General features: G+C 39.4%; 1 protein-coding gene across 4 annotated transcripts in view; it reads right to left on the bottom strand.

Annotated features, from left to right (window-relative positions):
- The window catches only part of LOC117507035 (inositol 1,4,5-trisphosphate receptor type 1), a 286,805-nt gene that overhangs the window by 14,597 nt on the left and 253,746 nt on the right, over positions 1 to 18,462 (bottom strand). For 3 of the 4 annotated variants that reach the window (XM_034166724.1, XM_034166723.1, XM_034166722.1), the window contains 5 exons: positions 16,436 to 16,600; positions 15,435 to 15,624; positions 15,216 to 15,308; positions 4,136 to 4,275; positions 1,377 to 1,542 (listed from right to left, as the gene is read on the bottom strand). In XM_034166724.1, the coding sequence (XP_034022615.1) occupies positions 1,377 to 1,542; positions 4,136 to 4,275; positions 15,216 to 15,308; positions 15,435 to 15,624; positions 16,436 to 16,600 (754 nt within the window). The remainder of the gene's footprint in view (positions 1 to 1,376; positions 1,543 to 4,135; positions 4,276 to 15,215; positions 15,309 to 15,434; positions 15,625 to 16,435; positions 16,601 to 18,462) is intronic. The other variant, XM_034166725.1, reaches the window with a different exon arrangement.

Here is an 18,462-nt window from a genome sequence, read left to right on the forward strand (position 1 = left end):
CTCAGAAGATGCACATCCTATCCCTTCAGTACGGCACCCCCACCACAACTTCCAACCATTACCCAAGAGCCATACCCCAGACTAGCACATGGGGATTCCTCATTGGCACCTGGGCACCCCCCAATGACCTGGTCATACGTTGGAAAAGAGCACCCCCCCCTCCCCCCGCCGTCATCACAACTACCATCATTAACCAGAACCCCACCCACCTCACACACGTGTAGCTTTGGGTGCATCTGTGACTGTCTTCAGTATTTTTGAGCACAGAACCAATGGAGTACACCCATGCAGGCAGTGCAGTAACAAGGGGGGACTGGGCCATAGCTAGCACCCCCCGATCCCAACCCAAATATTTTAGATTTAGATCTACATGGTGTGTGCGCCAAGGTTTCAGGTTGTAGCAATTACAAATGTGATGCATAAGAGGGCAAAAGCACCCAGACATATATGCTTAAAACATTCTGATGGACAGCCGGGATACCCCAAAATTAATTCCTAGCTATGCCCTTGCTACCAAGCAAAAAATGCAGTTTCCGTTGTAGGTCACAAGAAGCTCAAACGTTGTGCTGGAAGTTGATCCAATCACAGCAAGGCAAAAAGATTGAAACTCTAATAAGACTGGTGAGAGTTCTTTAACCAAGTGTTCAAACAGAGCAGCACTTAAGCCTCCTAATCTCTCCATCTCCTGTTTCCTTGTGGTCCTTCTGGAAACCATAGAGACAGCAGCTCCCCCTGTGGCCTGGCCTTATTTAACAGCAGTGACTCAGAGCTGATGGCTGATGACATAATAGTGTTGTCATTCCATATCCTTAGCACTTGTCTTGATGGCCTGACCCAAAACAGGCACACGAACATACAGCAGGTACTGCTGTCACACAGATACACCCACACGCAAGCAGCAGCTGCATGGACTTCCTTAAGCACTAATTCATGAATACTGTACATATATGGAAATTAAGTTGTGCAGAAGGTCAATGTACAGGCAATGAGTGAAGTAGCACAAAGCATATGGTATGAAAATGAAGTGTGTGCGTGTGAGACAGACACGAGACACGAGCGGAGCAGTGGCAGGAAGCCCCCATGACTCAGCCTTCTCTGGAAAGACAGCAAAGCAAAACAGGGGGAGGAGGAGGAGAAGAAATGCCATAAACTATACCTTAAGAAACCATAAACACACTAAGAAAGTTCACATTTTGGGAGGGGAATTTGGGAATTGACTCGATGACAGGAAATGGATTACTGAGAAATGATCAGGATATTAAGCCTTCACCACAAAAGAGCACAAGTCTACCGGGTTTGCTGAACAAGGATCCTAATGACGTGTCACATAAAAAAAAATACAAAGAAAATCAAACAGAGAAGAGAAGTGGCCTCACCACAGATGAAGCAGGTTGTCTTCAGGACTTCCTCTTTCTTCTGTTTTTCACTTCTCAGGTCAGCAAAGGTGTCAATGATGACACCAAAAATAAGGTTGAGGACGATGATAATGACCATGAAGAAGAAGAGCAGGTCATATATCACTCTGGCTGCAAACAGTGGCTCCTGGGAAGAGTGGCAGGGTTATGAACTTTCTACTCAAACTGACAAATCCAACCATCTTTAATTTAAATTAAGAGGCACTAACATAAACATGTATGGCCCCTTTAAATACATGAAGCTTTAAGCCTCGGTCCCACCGAGTGAAGGAGTGAAGAAGGAGCCACGCACCCTGTGGCATTATAGTGGCTCAGAGTGGCTCTTAGAGGCATTATCTTCAGTTAACGAGGCTCCTCTCTGAGCGTGGCGCTAATTTCAAGATGTTCAAAATTTAGCAACAACAGCGTGGCGCAGTTTGTGTTCGAGTTACTGCGACGGCTTAGAGGCATTTGCGTGGTGATTACGAGTCTGCAAAAAGCCCATTATCCGTGCGCCTGGCAGTTACGCAGGACCTGAGAGGCTATTTTTGGAACAGCTCTCCTCTTGCACACAATTCCACCTGCTCTGTGCGCTGAGCTCTATATAAATGATGTAATCATTTTATGCCAAACCTTGGATGCTGAAAACACCTATAATCACTTCTGGAATCACAGAGGACTGTTTCATCTGGATGCTTTTTTTCCTCTCTTTCCTGCTCCATGTGGAATATATTTTGAACAGCTTAAGGTAACTACGTGTTAGATGAAAACGTGGGTCATTCTTTGAATAATCACTCCACACCCATGCGTGGCTCCTTCTTCATCCTTCATTATTCGGTGGGACCCAGGCTTTAACCTTTAAACTTCTACCTTGCATACAGTTAGCTGCATGTTAGATAAACATTATGAGGCTGGTGGGGGTGACCCGGGTCAACAGAGATGTTAATGGAAATATAAGAACACAGACGTAATCTGCCAGATGCTACACTAACACAGATGGGAGAAAGTTGATGCGGACCATCTTTAGGTGCCTATATTTTCACAACAGATGAGAAAAACTTATAATACATTAGCAGCCAACAATTGACTTCAATGTCTGATATACGTCTCAGTTGAATTAAAATTTTGTGTAATTTAGTTGATTTTGTCGAAATTTAGATTTGAGGGTGACAGCTATAGTTTATTTCAGTAGGCACAAAAAGGGAAATACCCTCATATTCACAAATGCAATATCTCATGTGAAATATAGCTCAAGCGTTCCACTCCATTAGTCAACTGCGCACACGACGGACTTTGGGCCTTATGCTATAACGGTGTCGTAGACCGAAGGGCCCCCCCCCCTAAAAATTGGTCCACAAATTTGGGACCACAGCAGCTTGTATGAGTCTGGCTCTCTTCACCCAAAGTGATCAAAGTGAATAATGTGATTATTAACCATCAGATGACAAAGTAAAACCTCTTAAATCAATCTAAAGTCAGTTTTAAGCAAAAACGAGGCTGTTTTAAGCAGAAACAAGGCGATATTTGGTGAGTCGCTACTGACACTATGAAATGACAGAAGTGCAGTGAAGGCAGCAGCAGCAGCTCGTCTAGCTGCGGCACTCTGATCCCTGCATCTTTTATGATGAAATAATGCTGAATTTATGTGGAAATGATAGTTGTACAAAAGCTTTAGTTATCTGTCGCTGAGATCGATAATGACTGGAGTGCAGTTTTAAGCAGAAACGAGGTGATAATCCATGAACCGCGGCTGACGCACAGAAATGACGCATGCGCAGTGAAGGCAGGGCGGCCCGATTTTTAGGAGGGGCCATTCGGTCGCTGACACTGGCACAAAACTGCAGCACATCACTGTTAGAGATTTCCACTAAAAAGCAATGAGTTTTTCCCCATTCTTTGTTATCATGTGTTTGCTCCTGTTTCCAGAGACAGTTTATAGGGGCGTAGCCAGAGAGGTGAGTTTAAAGCACACCCCCCCCACCACCTTTTATACATTTCCACTTTTATATCTTAAAAAATACAACAAACAAATAGTATTAATAATAATGCATTTTTAACACCTCAAATGTCATTCAGTCACTCTGAGCATCCTAGTTTCACTATTACAGTTATGCACTAGGTGGAATTAATGAGGCATTTAAAAAAAATCTATTTACTTAATTAAAAATCAATAAATAAATAAATTATTACAAACATGAAGAAGCAGCTTGGACTGAAAGTATTTTTCTCAAAACATGGCAGAACTGTTAAAGTGACAAACATATACAATTGGTCGAGGTCAACGTGCTGCATTCTGCTCTGTGCAAGTGTAACAGAGGAAAACAAGAGTATCAGATCAGGAGTCGGTACCTGGAGATACTCAATATTAAACAACGCATATCAGGATCAGGGGCAAAACAAAAACAAAAACAACTCTATCAACATTGGACACTTTCTTTTGAGAGGTTGTGTTATCAGCCAGACTTTGTGACCCTCCCTGCATGTTGTTACAAATAACTAAACAGACAGTCACATCCTCTTTTGACATCATCAGCGGTTAAGGGCGAATTCAGTGGAAAGCTATTTTGAGGTCCAATTCTCATACAAGGAGGAGGCAGCACAGCTGTGAGGAAACATTGTGAAATCTCTGTGCTGTTGAAATAAAGTTCAGGGACATGTTCATGTGAGCTGGAGCTGCAGCTGCAGGTGCTAAGCACAATCAGCCCCCCCACACACACAGGCTTCATCAGGACTCCACGTACCTCTTTGGAAGGCTTGCGCAGAACATCTCCAACTCCACCTCCACTCCTTAAGCCGTGACTCAGTACAGTAACGATACACATAAGTAGAGAATCGCACGTCCGCTCCATCTCATTGTCCTCCTCACTATGAGTTTCAAAGTCTGAGACAGAGAAAAGAAAGATTTCTTTGAATCATAAAATTAGCATGAGAAAGCTGAAATACTGAATTTGAGATAAGGGGGAGAGAAATCATTCCAGCTAAAATAATAGGCATTTGTATTACAAACTTTACTGAACAGTGAAGAAGAAAGTACAACATAGAATCTTCAACAGAACTTTACAGTACAAGAACCACTTTGGGACATAGTCCAGACAGAAAATTACTAAGATCAGCAACACACAGTTGTGAATCGAGGTTTTCATACACTCATCATGAACATTGACTGTCATGGCAATATTGAGCTTTCAGTGATTTCTTTGAATGATCATTTTTCTCAGGCACAGTTTTCGTACATCCATCTGTCATCGAAAAGAAAAGAAAAAACAAAACAAAACAGGAATTTAGCACACACAGGGAACAGTGGAAACAACAGGGTAAAACCTCTAAATAAAGCACACTTGATATTTGCTTGAATGCCCTGTGGTAAGTTTGATCTTGACCAGACCATTGTGTTAGCCATCAACAAGCTTCTGGCAGAATTCTGGTTGGACATGTGACCGTTCATATTTGTAAAACTAGTAGAGTTCAATTCAATTTCTTGATTTCCTGGTACAAACAGGAATTTTAGTGCAGTCCAGATATTTTCAATAGGGTTGATTTCAGGACACAGTTTCACAGTTTTATTCATTCCACAACCATCTTTGATGTATATTTTGGCTCATTGTCCTGTTGGACACCTAATTGTGTCCACATTTTCAACTATCTAGCTGATGGTTTAAGGTTTTACTGAAGAATCCTGAGGGGGTCCTTTTCCATTATCCCATCCACTTTCTGAAATGCAGCACTTCCACTATCAGCAAAAGAGCCCCAGAGCATGATGGTACCACCAACATATTTGACATCTTGTACAGTGTAACTGCAGTTGAATGCCTTGTCTTTAGTCTTCCAAACATACCTCTGGGCCAGTGAAACTGGTGTTCCGACAGCTTTCAGTTTACAGCAGACGTGCTATAATGGTTCCTTGGTCATTCTTGACAATCCAAACAAATTGCTTTCCGCTCAGGATGACAGTCAGAGCCATCTTCCAGAACTTAGCAAAGTGGCTACACGTCCTCATAACTTTTACTTGCATACAATTGTTTTAACTGTTCATTTTGGTATCTTCAGTTATTTAAAATGACTCAGAGATACTCCTGACTTGTGTAAATCTACAATCCTCAATCTACGATGTAAAAGATGCTACCAGCTGTAATCCAGTGATTCCCAAAGTTTATCATCTGCTATTTTATCATAAATATCCTTGACTTTGTTCCACAAACTCTGATAAACCTGAATACAATATACAGTAGTTCAGCTTTGTTTACATTTTTAGTTCAATGTTAAAGCAATTAGTCAAGCAAACAAACCTGTTTGGTTGGGGGGCTGCAACAACATATTGCTGCAGCAGCTTTGACTAAATGTTTTTTAGAACCAGTAAGAAATGGTTCATGATTATGTAGTCATATGATGACATACAATACACAGGACAGAACGTGTGCTGATCCACTCACTGACTTCATAACTGCCAAAATCATCTTTTATGTCTGGGATGAAATCCAAGAAACTCAAAATGACATCACTTCATTTATAAACTGTTGGAACTTTTATGGTGTTGTGAAGAACAATAAAATCAAATTAATAAGCTGCAATTTTTGAACATTATTTAAAGTTGTCCTTAAATCAGAAACATATGATCAAGATTTTCACTGTTCTGTTTGAGCACCAGGTAGCAGCGCCACATAATGTTGTCAGGCAGAACTGAGGCATACAGGAGTTTAGTTTTTCTAAAATTGTAACAGAAAACAGAAATATTGGCTCAACTTCAACTATATTTGTTGCCTCATGGTTGAAGCAGCACTCAACCGAAAGGCTTCATCCATTCCCACACTGGCTGGGATTCCCAGGAATGTAAAGCTCTTTGAGACATTCACATGTTAATGTCACATGAGGATCATTCAGGATGCATGTGAGTAATAAAGGTCAAAGGGCAATCATATGACAGTTGTTGGAGTCACATGAATTAGGGTGTAAAATTAAGTGGAAGAGCTGAACCAAGACAAGGTAAAAAGAAACTATCCAAGCAAAGCACCAGTTTAATGTGAATGAAAACTGTAAATAACATAAATATCAAAACAATAAAATAATAACAGAAACCACAAAATTTAGAGATGTGACTTCATCAGTTGCTGACTTGTGACTTCATTGTTAAAAAAAAAAGAGTTTTTAGATTTTAAAATGAGTTTTAAAAGCTGTCAAAACTATTCTTGTAAGTCTTCTGTCAAGTTTCCACTCTATCCATGCAAATGTGTATTATTGCTGATTAATAGGAAGAAAAGCACTGGAAATCAAAGCTGAAAACTATGTTATAAATGTAGTTGCTAATTATTTGCTTGAACAATCAAAATCAGAATTGCAGCAAATCTTAGGTTAATAAGTACTCATGTACAACAACATTGAATCTAACAAATTTGTAAATTATGACTTATATTTGAATTGACAGTTTCTTTTCGGGGATCGCCCTGTTCACACACAAACCTGGAAGCTACAGAGTATGTCCACAGTCTGACCTTTGACCTCTGAGGAGTTCCACTGGAGCAGATACAGATGAAGGGCCTTGCTCAATGGCACCTTAGTGGTTCCAATAAAAATGTCAAGTGCTGTTCCTTCCCCTTCTCAGCCCAGATTTGTTGTTTGGGGTAGTAACTGTGGTGTTTCTGGTTCTATACCACCCCTTCCCCTCTACCATTTGGTACATCACCTGATAAAGATACACACTGCTCCAGTTTTCCTTTCACTTAGTGTAGTCCATTTTTATATACAGTAGTGTTCAGAATAATAGTAGTGCTATGTGACTAAAAAGATTAATCCAGGTTTTGAGTATATTTCTTATTGTTACATGGGAAACAAGGTACCAGTAGATTCAGTAGATTCTCACAAATCCAACAAGACCAAGCATTCGTGATATGCACACTCTTAAGGCTATGAAATTGGGCTATTAGTAAAAAAAAAAAGTAGAAAAGGGGGTGTTCCTTTCAAATTTAGAGAAAATTGACAGAATTTACTTTTTTCCTGTAGCTGCCTTTATTTATGTGGTGTATTACAAAATTACAGTGAATTTTGTTGCTGGTACAGTATTTATTTTGATGCATTACATGACAAATATAGTGACTGTGCTCCATGAGATCTTGAAGGACATGAAGCAGATAGTTCATGTGCAAATTTCAAAATTCATGCTCGATTTGATAGAACAAGGAAAACTGTTGGAAAAAGCTATGACAAAACATGAATCCGTCGTAACGGTAATGGTAAATAGCAAATTTACTGCATTTATACAGCATTTTCACGGTCAAAACACTTTGACAGTGATGCCTCACTCTCTTTCACGCACACACACACGCGCACGCGCGCGCACACACACACACACACACACTGATGTCAGGGTGCTGAGATGTAAGTTGCTCACTATACACCGGGAGCAACTTGGGGGAGAAAAGGACCTTGCCCAAGCGTCCCAAGTGATTTTATGGTCTGATGGGGATTTGAACAGAGGATCCTCTGGTCACAAGACCATCTCTTTACATCTGTCCAGATTTTATCCAGATTTCTTCATAACAGGTTCTCTGGTTGTTTAGATTCACTAGCAGTGTCTGTTGCTGTCTTTCTGCTTTAAATTGTTTTGTCTTTTTCGTTGTTGTCACATTCATTTGTAACTGAAGGTCTACCATAGTCATATGGTGATGACGCAAACATTACCTCACGTATCACAGCAGTGCTGGGCAAATGCTGGGCCAGGCCATTGCATCTTGTTGCTGTATTTTAATTCCCAAATTGTTTCTGGGCAAGGCAACTTCATATTGGTTCAAATTGGTAAAATAAGCTTGTGAATCTTTAATTGGATACTATGAAAGAACATTATAGTAGTGCAAAGAAAATACTGATGGCTGCCAGTGATACCCTTCAGCCTTCATGGCAGTGAAATCCCTGGTTGGCAGAATTCCTGTGGTGTTAGCAAGACCTTTTGGCATGTGGCCTTGATGTCAAGGTCACCCATTTTCAAACTTGACTGTGGTCTTGACCTAATACACTTTTGCAGTAAGTTTGGTGGCAGCTAATGCGTTACTCGAATCTGACCACTTTTTTCAGTAACAAGTAATCTACCATGTTAATCTTTCCAACTCAGTAATCAGATTAATGTTACTTCTCCAAGTCACTGTGCATTACTATCATTTTTGTTTTTTTTACAGAAAGTATAAATCAGGGGTGCCCAATACGTCGATCACAGCATTAAAACTGGCCCATGGGCAGGTGGGGATCGGGGGTTCGGCTAAACTACCCACTTCACCCACTTTTATACCCCTGTCACACATAGCCGGAACCACACTGAGTGGCATCAGAATTACGAATCAACGCACATCCGAAAAGTGTCGAATTTCAGTTCCAAAACATTCTGACAGCCATCTGCAGAAGTCAACACACTTGGTCAAAATCGTCCGGTGGCCTCGAATGTGATGCACATGTTCAAAACTCTCCAGGTGCCGTCGAGATGGGACACCTATCCAACGGCGGTCTATGTGTAATCTGACAACCATCTGACCGCAATTTACATATTCCAATTTCGGCAAAACGGGATCCGAAACAATCTGAGCACATACAAGGGAACCTCAAGATAGATCTGGCACTGCAAAGCCTGCCAGTATTACCTGCATGCGCCAAGTATTATAATGCCTGCACCATCCTTGAGCACAAAGGAACTGTTGAAATGTATGTGGCACGCTCGCGTCATCACGATAATAATTCTGAATTATCATCATGTACAGTGAATGTGAACAGCTACTATCAAATCGAAAGCTCTGTGCGCTACTGTGCACACGCAGCCGCAAATCTTAACAGGCTGTTATATCCACAATAGTCCTTACAGTATAGATATTTGTCCATTCATTCCCATGGGCGATGTAAATAATGTGAACTATGATCTCTGTCATAACACAGGCAGCTGCGCCTCTCCGTGGTGTGCAGTAACGTGTCATTGCACACATCAGGCTCGGAGCTTAACGGATCTCACGCTGTAATAAATGATCAATCAATCAACATTTCTTTACAGAGCACTTTACAGCACTGGTGATCAGAGCACTTAACATTAAAACACAAATTCACATAAATAAAACACATATACAATAAAATTTTAAAACAGCACATAAAAAACAGAACATGTCACCTCCCCACTAGGTGTTAAAAGCTTTTTTAAATAAATAACTCTTTAACTTAGATTTAAAAAGTGCTAGGTCAGGAATAATATGTAACTCAAGAGGTAGCTTGTTCCACAGTCTGGGGCCAGCTACCGCGAAAGCACGATCACCCCAGCATTTATATCTTGACCTCGGAACATCTAAGTAAAACTGGCCAGACAGCCGGACTGTCCTACTGTAAGTGTGCAAAGTTAAAATTTCAGACAAGCAGGGAGGTGCAAGGCCATAAACAGCTTTAAAAACAAACATTAAAATTTTAAAATCAATTCTAAAACGAACAGGAAGTCAGTGGAGTGAGTACAGGACAGGCGTCATATGATCACGTCTAAAAGTATTTGTTAAAAGACAAGCAGCAGCATTCTGCACCAACTGGAGACATGCAAGAGAAGACTGATTAATGCCAGAGTAAAGTGTATTACAATAATCAAGTCTGGAGCTGATGAAAGCATGAATGGCTGTCACAAGCAGTGATGCCGGTAACGCGTTACTCTAATCTGACCACTTTTTTTTTAGTAACGAGTAATCTAACGCGCTAATCTTTCCAAATCAGTAATCAGATTAAAGTTACTTCTCCATGTCACTGTGCGTTACTATTATTTTTCATTGTGGGTCGATAGCAGCATTAAACTTGGTCCGTGGGCAGGAGGTCGCCCTTACCAAAAAGTAGTACATACAAGTATGTTTCAAGTATACTTCCAGTTTACTTTTTATATACTTATCAGTACTATTTTTGGTAAGGGCGGGGTTCGACTGAACTGCCCACTTTAAGCGAACTGTGAGCTTTTCATCCGCGTTTTTTTGCAGCTGCTCGACTCGTCCTCACCTCTTAAAGCGCGGTGATCAGCACACCTGCACTGAGCTTTACAAAGACATTTTTATACTGTTTTTCCTCCTTTATTTAGAATTGTGAGCTGAGCCACTCTGTATCTGGTCGTTAAAAACAGCTGATCCTCCGCGACGCGTCAACAACTAACACTATTTTCCACTCAAATGCACCTAAACTCTCTTTCTGAGGACCACATGATGTGAAAATGCAATAAAACTTTCTTACCTGTAAATCTGGTCATGTTTTCTGCATAAATAAATGTTATCCATTCTTTGTGCTCAAACACCAAAGCAGGGGCGAATCCAGATGGAATGGGGGCGTGGGGCAAGGATGTGCCCCCCACAACACCCCTAGATTAAAGGTCCAGTTTTGAAGTCGTTTTTTAGTACAACTACTAATATTGCTTAAAATAATAATAATTTCGACAAGAAAAATGTTTATAGAGAATTTAAATGTTAGAAAAATGTTAGAATTTAATAGTTACATTTATAAACAATGTAGGTTCGAAATTGCAAGTTTACTGTTACAGTGCTGTCAACAGTTAAATATGAGGTCAAGAAAGAGGTCTTTATTTTACTTTTTATAAAACAAGTATTTATTTTCATTGAAGTCAAGAAAGGGTGACTATAAAGTGAGTTTTGGCAAAACAGGTATCATTATCATGTTGAGGTGGCAGAGGGTTGTTTTCGGCAGCTGGGAAAAGTAACTAAAAAAGTAACTAGTAATCTAACTTAGTTACTTTTACAATTGAGTAATCAGTAAAGTAACTAAGTTACTTTTTCAAGGAGTAATCAGTAATTGGATTACTTTTTCAAAGTAACTGTGGCAACACTGGTCACAAGATCATGTCTACTGAGAAAGTGTTTTATTTTAGCCAAAAGACAAAGCTGGGAAAAACTTGCTTTGACAATAGAGTTTATCTGTTGATCAAACCTCAAACAGCTGTCAGATATCACTCCCAAATTCTTGACAGCTGGTTTTACATAATTAGCCAGAGCACCAAAATTTGGTACTCTGGCTAATTATGATAAATGATCACATTCTAACTTTAAAGGAGATATCACATGGAACTTGTGCCAGGCTGTTATATCATTAATAAACATGAATCGCACCTCCAACAGTGGTCCAGGAGTGTTTCACAGTGCCAACATGGACATGAAGCTGGAACAGCAACCACAGGTTGCTGTTCCAGCTTCAGCGCTGTCCCACACGCGCTCTCCATGTTGGCGCTATGAAGCTGGGACAGCAACCTGTGGTTAAAATCCTCTCACCCAAAATACAACCCCAATTCCAATGAAGTTGGGACATTGTGAAAAATGTAAATAAAAACAGAATACAATGATTTGCAAATCCTCTTCAACCTATATTCAATTGAATACACCACAAAGACAAGATATTTAATGTTCAAACTGATAAACTTTATTGTTTTTGTGCAAATATTTGCTCATTTTAAAATGGATGCCTGCAACACTTTCAAAAAGGCTGGGACAGTGGTATGTTTACCACTGCGTTACATCACCTTTCCTTCTAACAACACTCAATAAGCGTTTAGGAACTGAGGACACTAATTGTTAATTAATTCTTTCCCATTGTTGCTTGATGTACGACTTCAGTTGTTCAACAGTCCGGGGTCTCCGTTGTCACATTTTGCACTTCATAGGAGGAGGGACGCAGTTCCCCACAACACCCCTAGATTAAAAGGTCCACTTTTGAAGACATTTTTTTCATACTACTACTACTTATAATAATAATTTCAACAAGTCAAATGCTCAGAAAGAATTTAAATGTTAGAAAAATGGTGGAAAGAATTTAACTGTTACATTTGTAACAAAGTAAATTGTAAGGTTTACTGTTACAGTGTTGTCAACAGTTAAATATGACATCAATAAAACAAAGACTGTCTTTATTTTTTTATTAAACAAGTATTTATGTTGTTTGAAGTCATGAAACACTAATATTATTTAATGTGTTCCAAAAACTTTTTTTTTCAGGAAACAGTATTTAAGTTCAACTTAAAATGCCAGGACATACATTGTTTATGTTACTGTTAAAAATGCACTTGCATTGGCAAAACTGGTTATCATTTTCATGTTGAGGTGGCAGGGTGTTGTTGTCGGCAGCTGCTGAAAGTAACTAATAAAATAACTAGTAATCTAACTTAGTTACTTTTAAAATTAAGTAATCAGTAAAGGCAGGTAAAGTTATTTTTTCAAGGAGTAATCAGTAATTGGATTACTTTTCTTAAAGTAACAGTGGCAACACTGCCTGTAAGTTTGGTGACCTGAGGCCTCTCCATCCCAGAGCAATTGCGGTAACAACCCAATTGTTGACGCCGCCCAATGCCAGCTAACCCACCGACAATACCCCTTTTACCCCTTGAGGGGTAAAAAGCCATTTTTATAACTTAATTTGTAAAAAAAAAAGATAAGAAAGACAGACAACACCATTTAAGTAGGCCATTCATTTGACTGATGAGTCTGTCCTGCTCATAGACATCACCATGATGACTTTGTATATGTAAACAGTACCTAGGAAACCATGAGTATATATATGGTAAAACAGTCTGCATTTGGTCTATACCCACCAAAATATAATATGGTTCATTACCATAAGCATGTCATGTAGATGAAGGGTTTGCTATAGACAGCATTATTCATGGGAAAGCTGTAGAAAAAGTTCCTGCATATAAATATCTGGGCACTTTTTTTGATGAGAAGTTGAGATTCGACGTGAATACGGCAGACATTGTGAAGCGAGGGCAACAGAGAGTGTACCTCCTTCGCAAATTGAAGTCCTTCTCTGTCAGTTCTGTTTTTATGGGTCGTTTTTATCAGTCTTTTATTGAAAGTCTTTTATGTTTTTCTTTCATCTGCTGGTTTCCTAGCCTGACACTGAAAGATAAAAGTAGCTTGCATAGTATCACAAAGACATGTTCAAAGATCATTGGAGTGGAAACCAGAGACCTAGCTAGTTTTTGTGAACAGCAAATGGTGAGGAAGGCAAATTGTATTTTGTCTTCTCCCGGACATGTGCTGGCAGGTGAATTTTCTTTGTTGCCTTCGGGCCGTCGTTATGTTTCACCTGTCTGCAGGACGAATCGGTTGTTAAAATCTTTTATTCCTTCTGCTATCCCTCTTTTAAATTCCTTGTAAGGCGTAGATGTATGGGTATGTGGATGTAGTATGTTGCACGTTTTATGTGGATGTAGTATGTTTTTTTTGTTTGTTTTTTTTTTTTTGTGATTGTCCGGTATGCAGGCTGCTGAAATTAATTGCCCCTGGTGGGATGAATAAAGTTGTCTAAGTCTAAGTCTAGATGACTAACAATGAATTTTTTCTACAACATCCTAATATTTTATCAGGTTGAATTTGTTTCCTTTCACATAACAAAAACAAAAGCCTGGAAAAAAAATTGCAATTTTTAAACACTCTAAGTCTTTTTAATAATTGACATGAAGAGATCAGCAGCAGTATGTGAGACATACAACATGAAATCAAACAACACCCGACACTAGAGCACATCCTTTTAGGTCAGTGTGGCAGAAAACACTCTGATCTTCTACTGATAAGACTGGATCACTAATGTTTGGCCAAGCTTTCATCCTTCATCAATAGCTTAATAATGATGATGATTTCCATGATCTTCCTTTTCTGCATGAATGCCTTAGTAGATTTTGAGCAGTGGTTAGGGTTGTTGTCTTGTTTAAAGAAGAAGCCCCAGCGCAACTTCAACTTTGTTATTGATTCTTGAACACTGTTCTCAAGAATTTGCTAATATTGACTGGAATCCACATGACCCTCAACTTTAACAAGCTTCCCAGTACCTGCACTGGCCACACAGCCCCACAGCATGATGGAACCACCTCAAAATTTTACTGTAGGTAGCAAGTGTTTTTCTTGGAATGCTATGTTCTTTTTCAGCCATGCATACCACCCCTTGTTCTGACAAAATAACTCAATTTTAGTTTCATCAGTCCAAAGCACCTTATTCCAAACTGAAGCTGGCTTGTCCGAATGTGCTTTAGCATACCTCAAGTGACTCTGTTTATGGTGTGTACACAGAAAAGGCTTCCTCTGCATTACAGCATCTCTTTGTGCAAAGTGCGCCGTATAGTTGAACGATGCAGCAAGATCATGTTGTAGGTCTTTGGAGCAGGTCTGTGGGTTGACTATGACTGTTCTCACCCTCCTTTGCTTCAGCTTATGAGATTTTTCTTGGCCTGCCACATCGGGCCTTAAATAGTACTGTGCTAAATAGTACTGTGCTGTGTTAAATAGTTCCTCACTGTGGTCCTCAGAGTGGAAACTGACAGCTGAAATCTCTGAGATAGCTTTTTGTATCCTTCCCCTAAACTATGATGTTGAACAATCTTTGTTTTCAGGTCATTTGAGAGTTGTTTAGAGGCTCCCATGTTGCCACTCATTAGAAGAACTGCAAAGAGGGGAAACATTTGCAAATGGCCACCTTAAATACCCTTTCCCATGATTGGATTCACATGTGTAAGGAAGTCAAGGGCCAATGAGCTTACCAAACCAATTTTGTGTTCCAATAATTAGTGCTAAATGTATTCAAATCAATAAAATGACAAGGGTGCCCAAATTTATACACCTGTCTAATTTTGTTTAAATAATTACTGCACACTTTCTGTAAATACTAGAAACTTAATTTCATTTCTCAAATATCTGTGTGTTTGTCTGCTATATGATATATTTACTGTAACTGAAATTTGTGATCTAGACAACCAATGACCTATAAAGGAAAATCATGAAAATTATCAGGGGTGGCCAAATGTTTGCTTAAATCAAAACCCAGTGTTGTGTTGAACAATACCTTCCTGCAGGGCCTCTTTGGAGCAGTTGTCGCTGTTCCCTGTGTGGCACATTCCTACGGAAAGTAGCTCACTGGGCAGATTGACTTCATTTTCTAGAAAGTAGGGATGGTTTATTGGCAAGTTTGCAGAACTTAAAAAAATAAAAATAAACAGCATTCATTCTGTAATCATTTCAACAATTACAAACAAAAATTGTAAATAAAGCATCCTGTCCTTACTCTGAGTTGTGTTGGGGAGATGATCTACTTCCAAGATGAAGTCATCTTTGAAGAAGATGTAGCCAACAATGGAGAACAAGTAGACCAGAATGAGAGCCAGGACAGCGGTTAGCACAATGGAGCGTCCATTACGAGTCACACTCTTGATGACATTAAGCAAAGTTTCTTCTCTGTATACCAAGTCGAATAGCTGCATAGTCAAAGAACAGAAAGTCTCACAAAGGTCTTACAACCACTGAGAAGACAAAGCCAGAAAAACTTAATTGCAGTCAACACACTAAACAGTAATTTCTTGCAGCTATTTGTCTGTAAAACCAACAACACAAACAGAAACTAATTGCACTGACTGCACATCTCAGCCAAAACACAAAATGTTCCCAAGTCAAGATTCTGACATCAAACCTAAAATGAAATCAATCTTAAACTTGTTGTCAGTCAAAAATCTTTTCAATAATGTTCATTAAAAGTGTCATCCATAACTCTGACTCAACCTCACAAACAGAGATGTACAAAAAAGGGCCAAAAACATCACCTTCTTGGCAAAGGTAACAAGTGTTAGATTGGATTTCTTTGTACTGCTCTTTTTGCTTGGCTACCACAACTTACAGTGGTAGTTTTTAATATGTCACTATCCAAACAAAAAATATAGGAATATGCCAAAGTTGTAAAGACATTGCTTGGGGCTGTTTATACAGAAAACATCACAAAGTACATATTTCATTAAACACGTTATAAACCAGACCTGAGGCAGTTAACACCCCAACAACTATGACACAACTGCAGTGCCAAATAAGGCCATTTTTGGCTTGCTAGTGTGAAATGTCCTTAAATGCACCATGATGGAAAGCTCAGGCTATATTCAGAATAAAATCTTACATATGGTTTTACTCAAACCTCTTCTTGTAAAAGTGCTGCCTTCTTGTTTCTTGATAGTTTCAGTTACATTTTTTTACTCTTAAAAATGAGGGACTGTGTACAGCTACAGAATGCGTGTGTCGCACCAGCAAACTGTAGAAAAAGACGTGGACAAACACCCCCAGACAGCAGATGATGAGGTAGATGAGGTGATACAGGAACTCAAAGTCCAACACCATGGCTTTGTAGCCTCGAGTGAAGGTTCCTCGGTTCCCCACAAAACTTGTCAAGAAGATGATCTTGTTGCACACCTGGAATAATCAGGAGACCATGATAATCAACAAACCATATCATGCTAGTGCCATAGCGCATTGTGCCCATGCGTCAACCAGGAGATACCGGATGCACACCATGGAAGCTTGGCAGTTTCAATATTAGCAGATAGCACAAATGTTGGGTTTGAAAATAAGGATGTTTGTCACAATATATGCAGACATTTATGGCACAGAGATAGATACTGTAAGACACTGATGAGTTTTTGAAACAAAGAAATATCATGACAACTACAAAATAGAAGAATTAGTTGAGTTTGGTAATAAGGCTAATAGCTTAGTATTCTGCCACGGGAAGCCAGCGATGAGAAGTACAAATTCAAACAACAATAAGTTTGATTTGATGTGAAGACTATTTTGTTACAGTGGATTTTCACTTTAAAAACAGCTTGAAATATTGTCCAGATATGGCCATAACAGCCTTATGGCCGACTGCCATCAAGAAAAGACCAGGATTTCTAGCGCACTACTGTTACATCAAGGCAGAGAGCATCGGTGAGTGCCCTATGAGCTGTGGATTACAGTATCATTTGTGAAGATTGCAATATGCATTTGGCAGGCTGTTGGTCTACAGGGAAAGTGGTGTGAGATATTAAAAACTATTGTATGGAACGTTGTTATGATTACTGCTTGGAGAGGGTCTGCTGTTTTGCAGTTAAAATTTTAGCGATGTGCATGCCAGGCTACGAAGAGAGGCTCGGAGAGGGTTCGCAACAATACAGAGGGCTCTGTGTGGCTGCAGAGCTATGGAGCAGCATAAATTGGGCTTTACCATGATAAGGTCTATTAAAAGTAATTTAAATTTTTTTGAAAAGGGATCTTTTGAGATGTGATCACCATAACTCTCGGGTAAGGATTCAGGAAAACTTTGAAAATACTGACTAAATGAGATAAATGAGGACATCACGTGTGTCCTCACTGTGTTGACACATAATGGGTAATGTCCAAAATCAGCTTTTATGAATTGAAGGCTTTATATATATATATATATATATTATATATATATATATACACACACACACACACACACACACACACACACACACACAAACACATATAGTTTGCACTGGGATACCAAATAAACAACTGCAAATTATAAAGTAGAGGACTCTCATACGCCAGAGGCTATTTTACCATTGCGTTATATTTTTATATTTCTGTGACATACAGAAGCAAAATATCCAGCTGGCTCAACACAATACCATGATTCAGAAGAGCAACAGAAGATACACTAAAGTGAAAGGGTCTCCCTCTGGTGAGGGGGTTTGGCACACAGCAGCTCTTTTCTACCTAAACGAACAAGCACAGTTACACATTGCTCAATTAGAGATCTGAAAATAGTATTAAAAAAGCGCCCTCATCTCCAATTAAGTGTCTAGGTGGCACCTTTTAGCCACAGTTTTTAATATATGCTGTTTTTTTAAGACATCTGCAAAGCTTCATTAGCTTGGTGAAGATTTATCCAACATGACCCCTTTAAATATGTCCTTCCTATTTTGTGCAGCAAGCTGATTTCTTAATATGGTGTAAATGAGTCACCCTGTTTCTTTAGTTGAGATACGGGATTAAGAGAAACCCGGTTAACACAGCCACATTTCTTCTTCGGAAACCTTATGTCTTAGTCATGTAGTCACATAACAGATTTTAATCAGGATGTCACAACAGCGCATGTGCACTGCAGATGATTTTCGAGAAGAAATGTATCACTGTGGCAGCACTGTGAAAAGATAAAAAGAAAAAAAAAATCCTGCGCAGTGCAGGTGTGTAGACCACATAATTTTAACATCCTGAGTAAAAACGACATATTGAACGTTTTTTAACACACTGATTTGCTCAGATGA

This window comes from Thalassophryne amazonica, chromosome 3, assembly GCF_902500255.1.
Source record: "Thalassophryne amazonica chromosome 3, fThaAma1.1, whole genome shotgun sequence".
NCBI lineage: Eukaryota > Metazoa > Chordata > Actinopteri > Batrachoidiformes > Batrachoididae > Thalassophryne > Thalassophryne amazonica.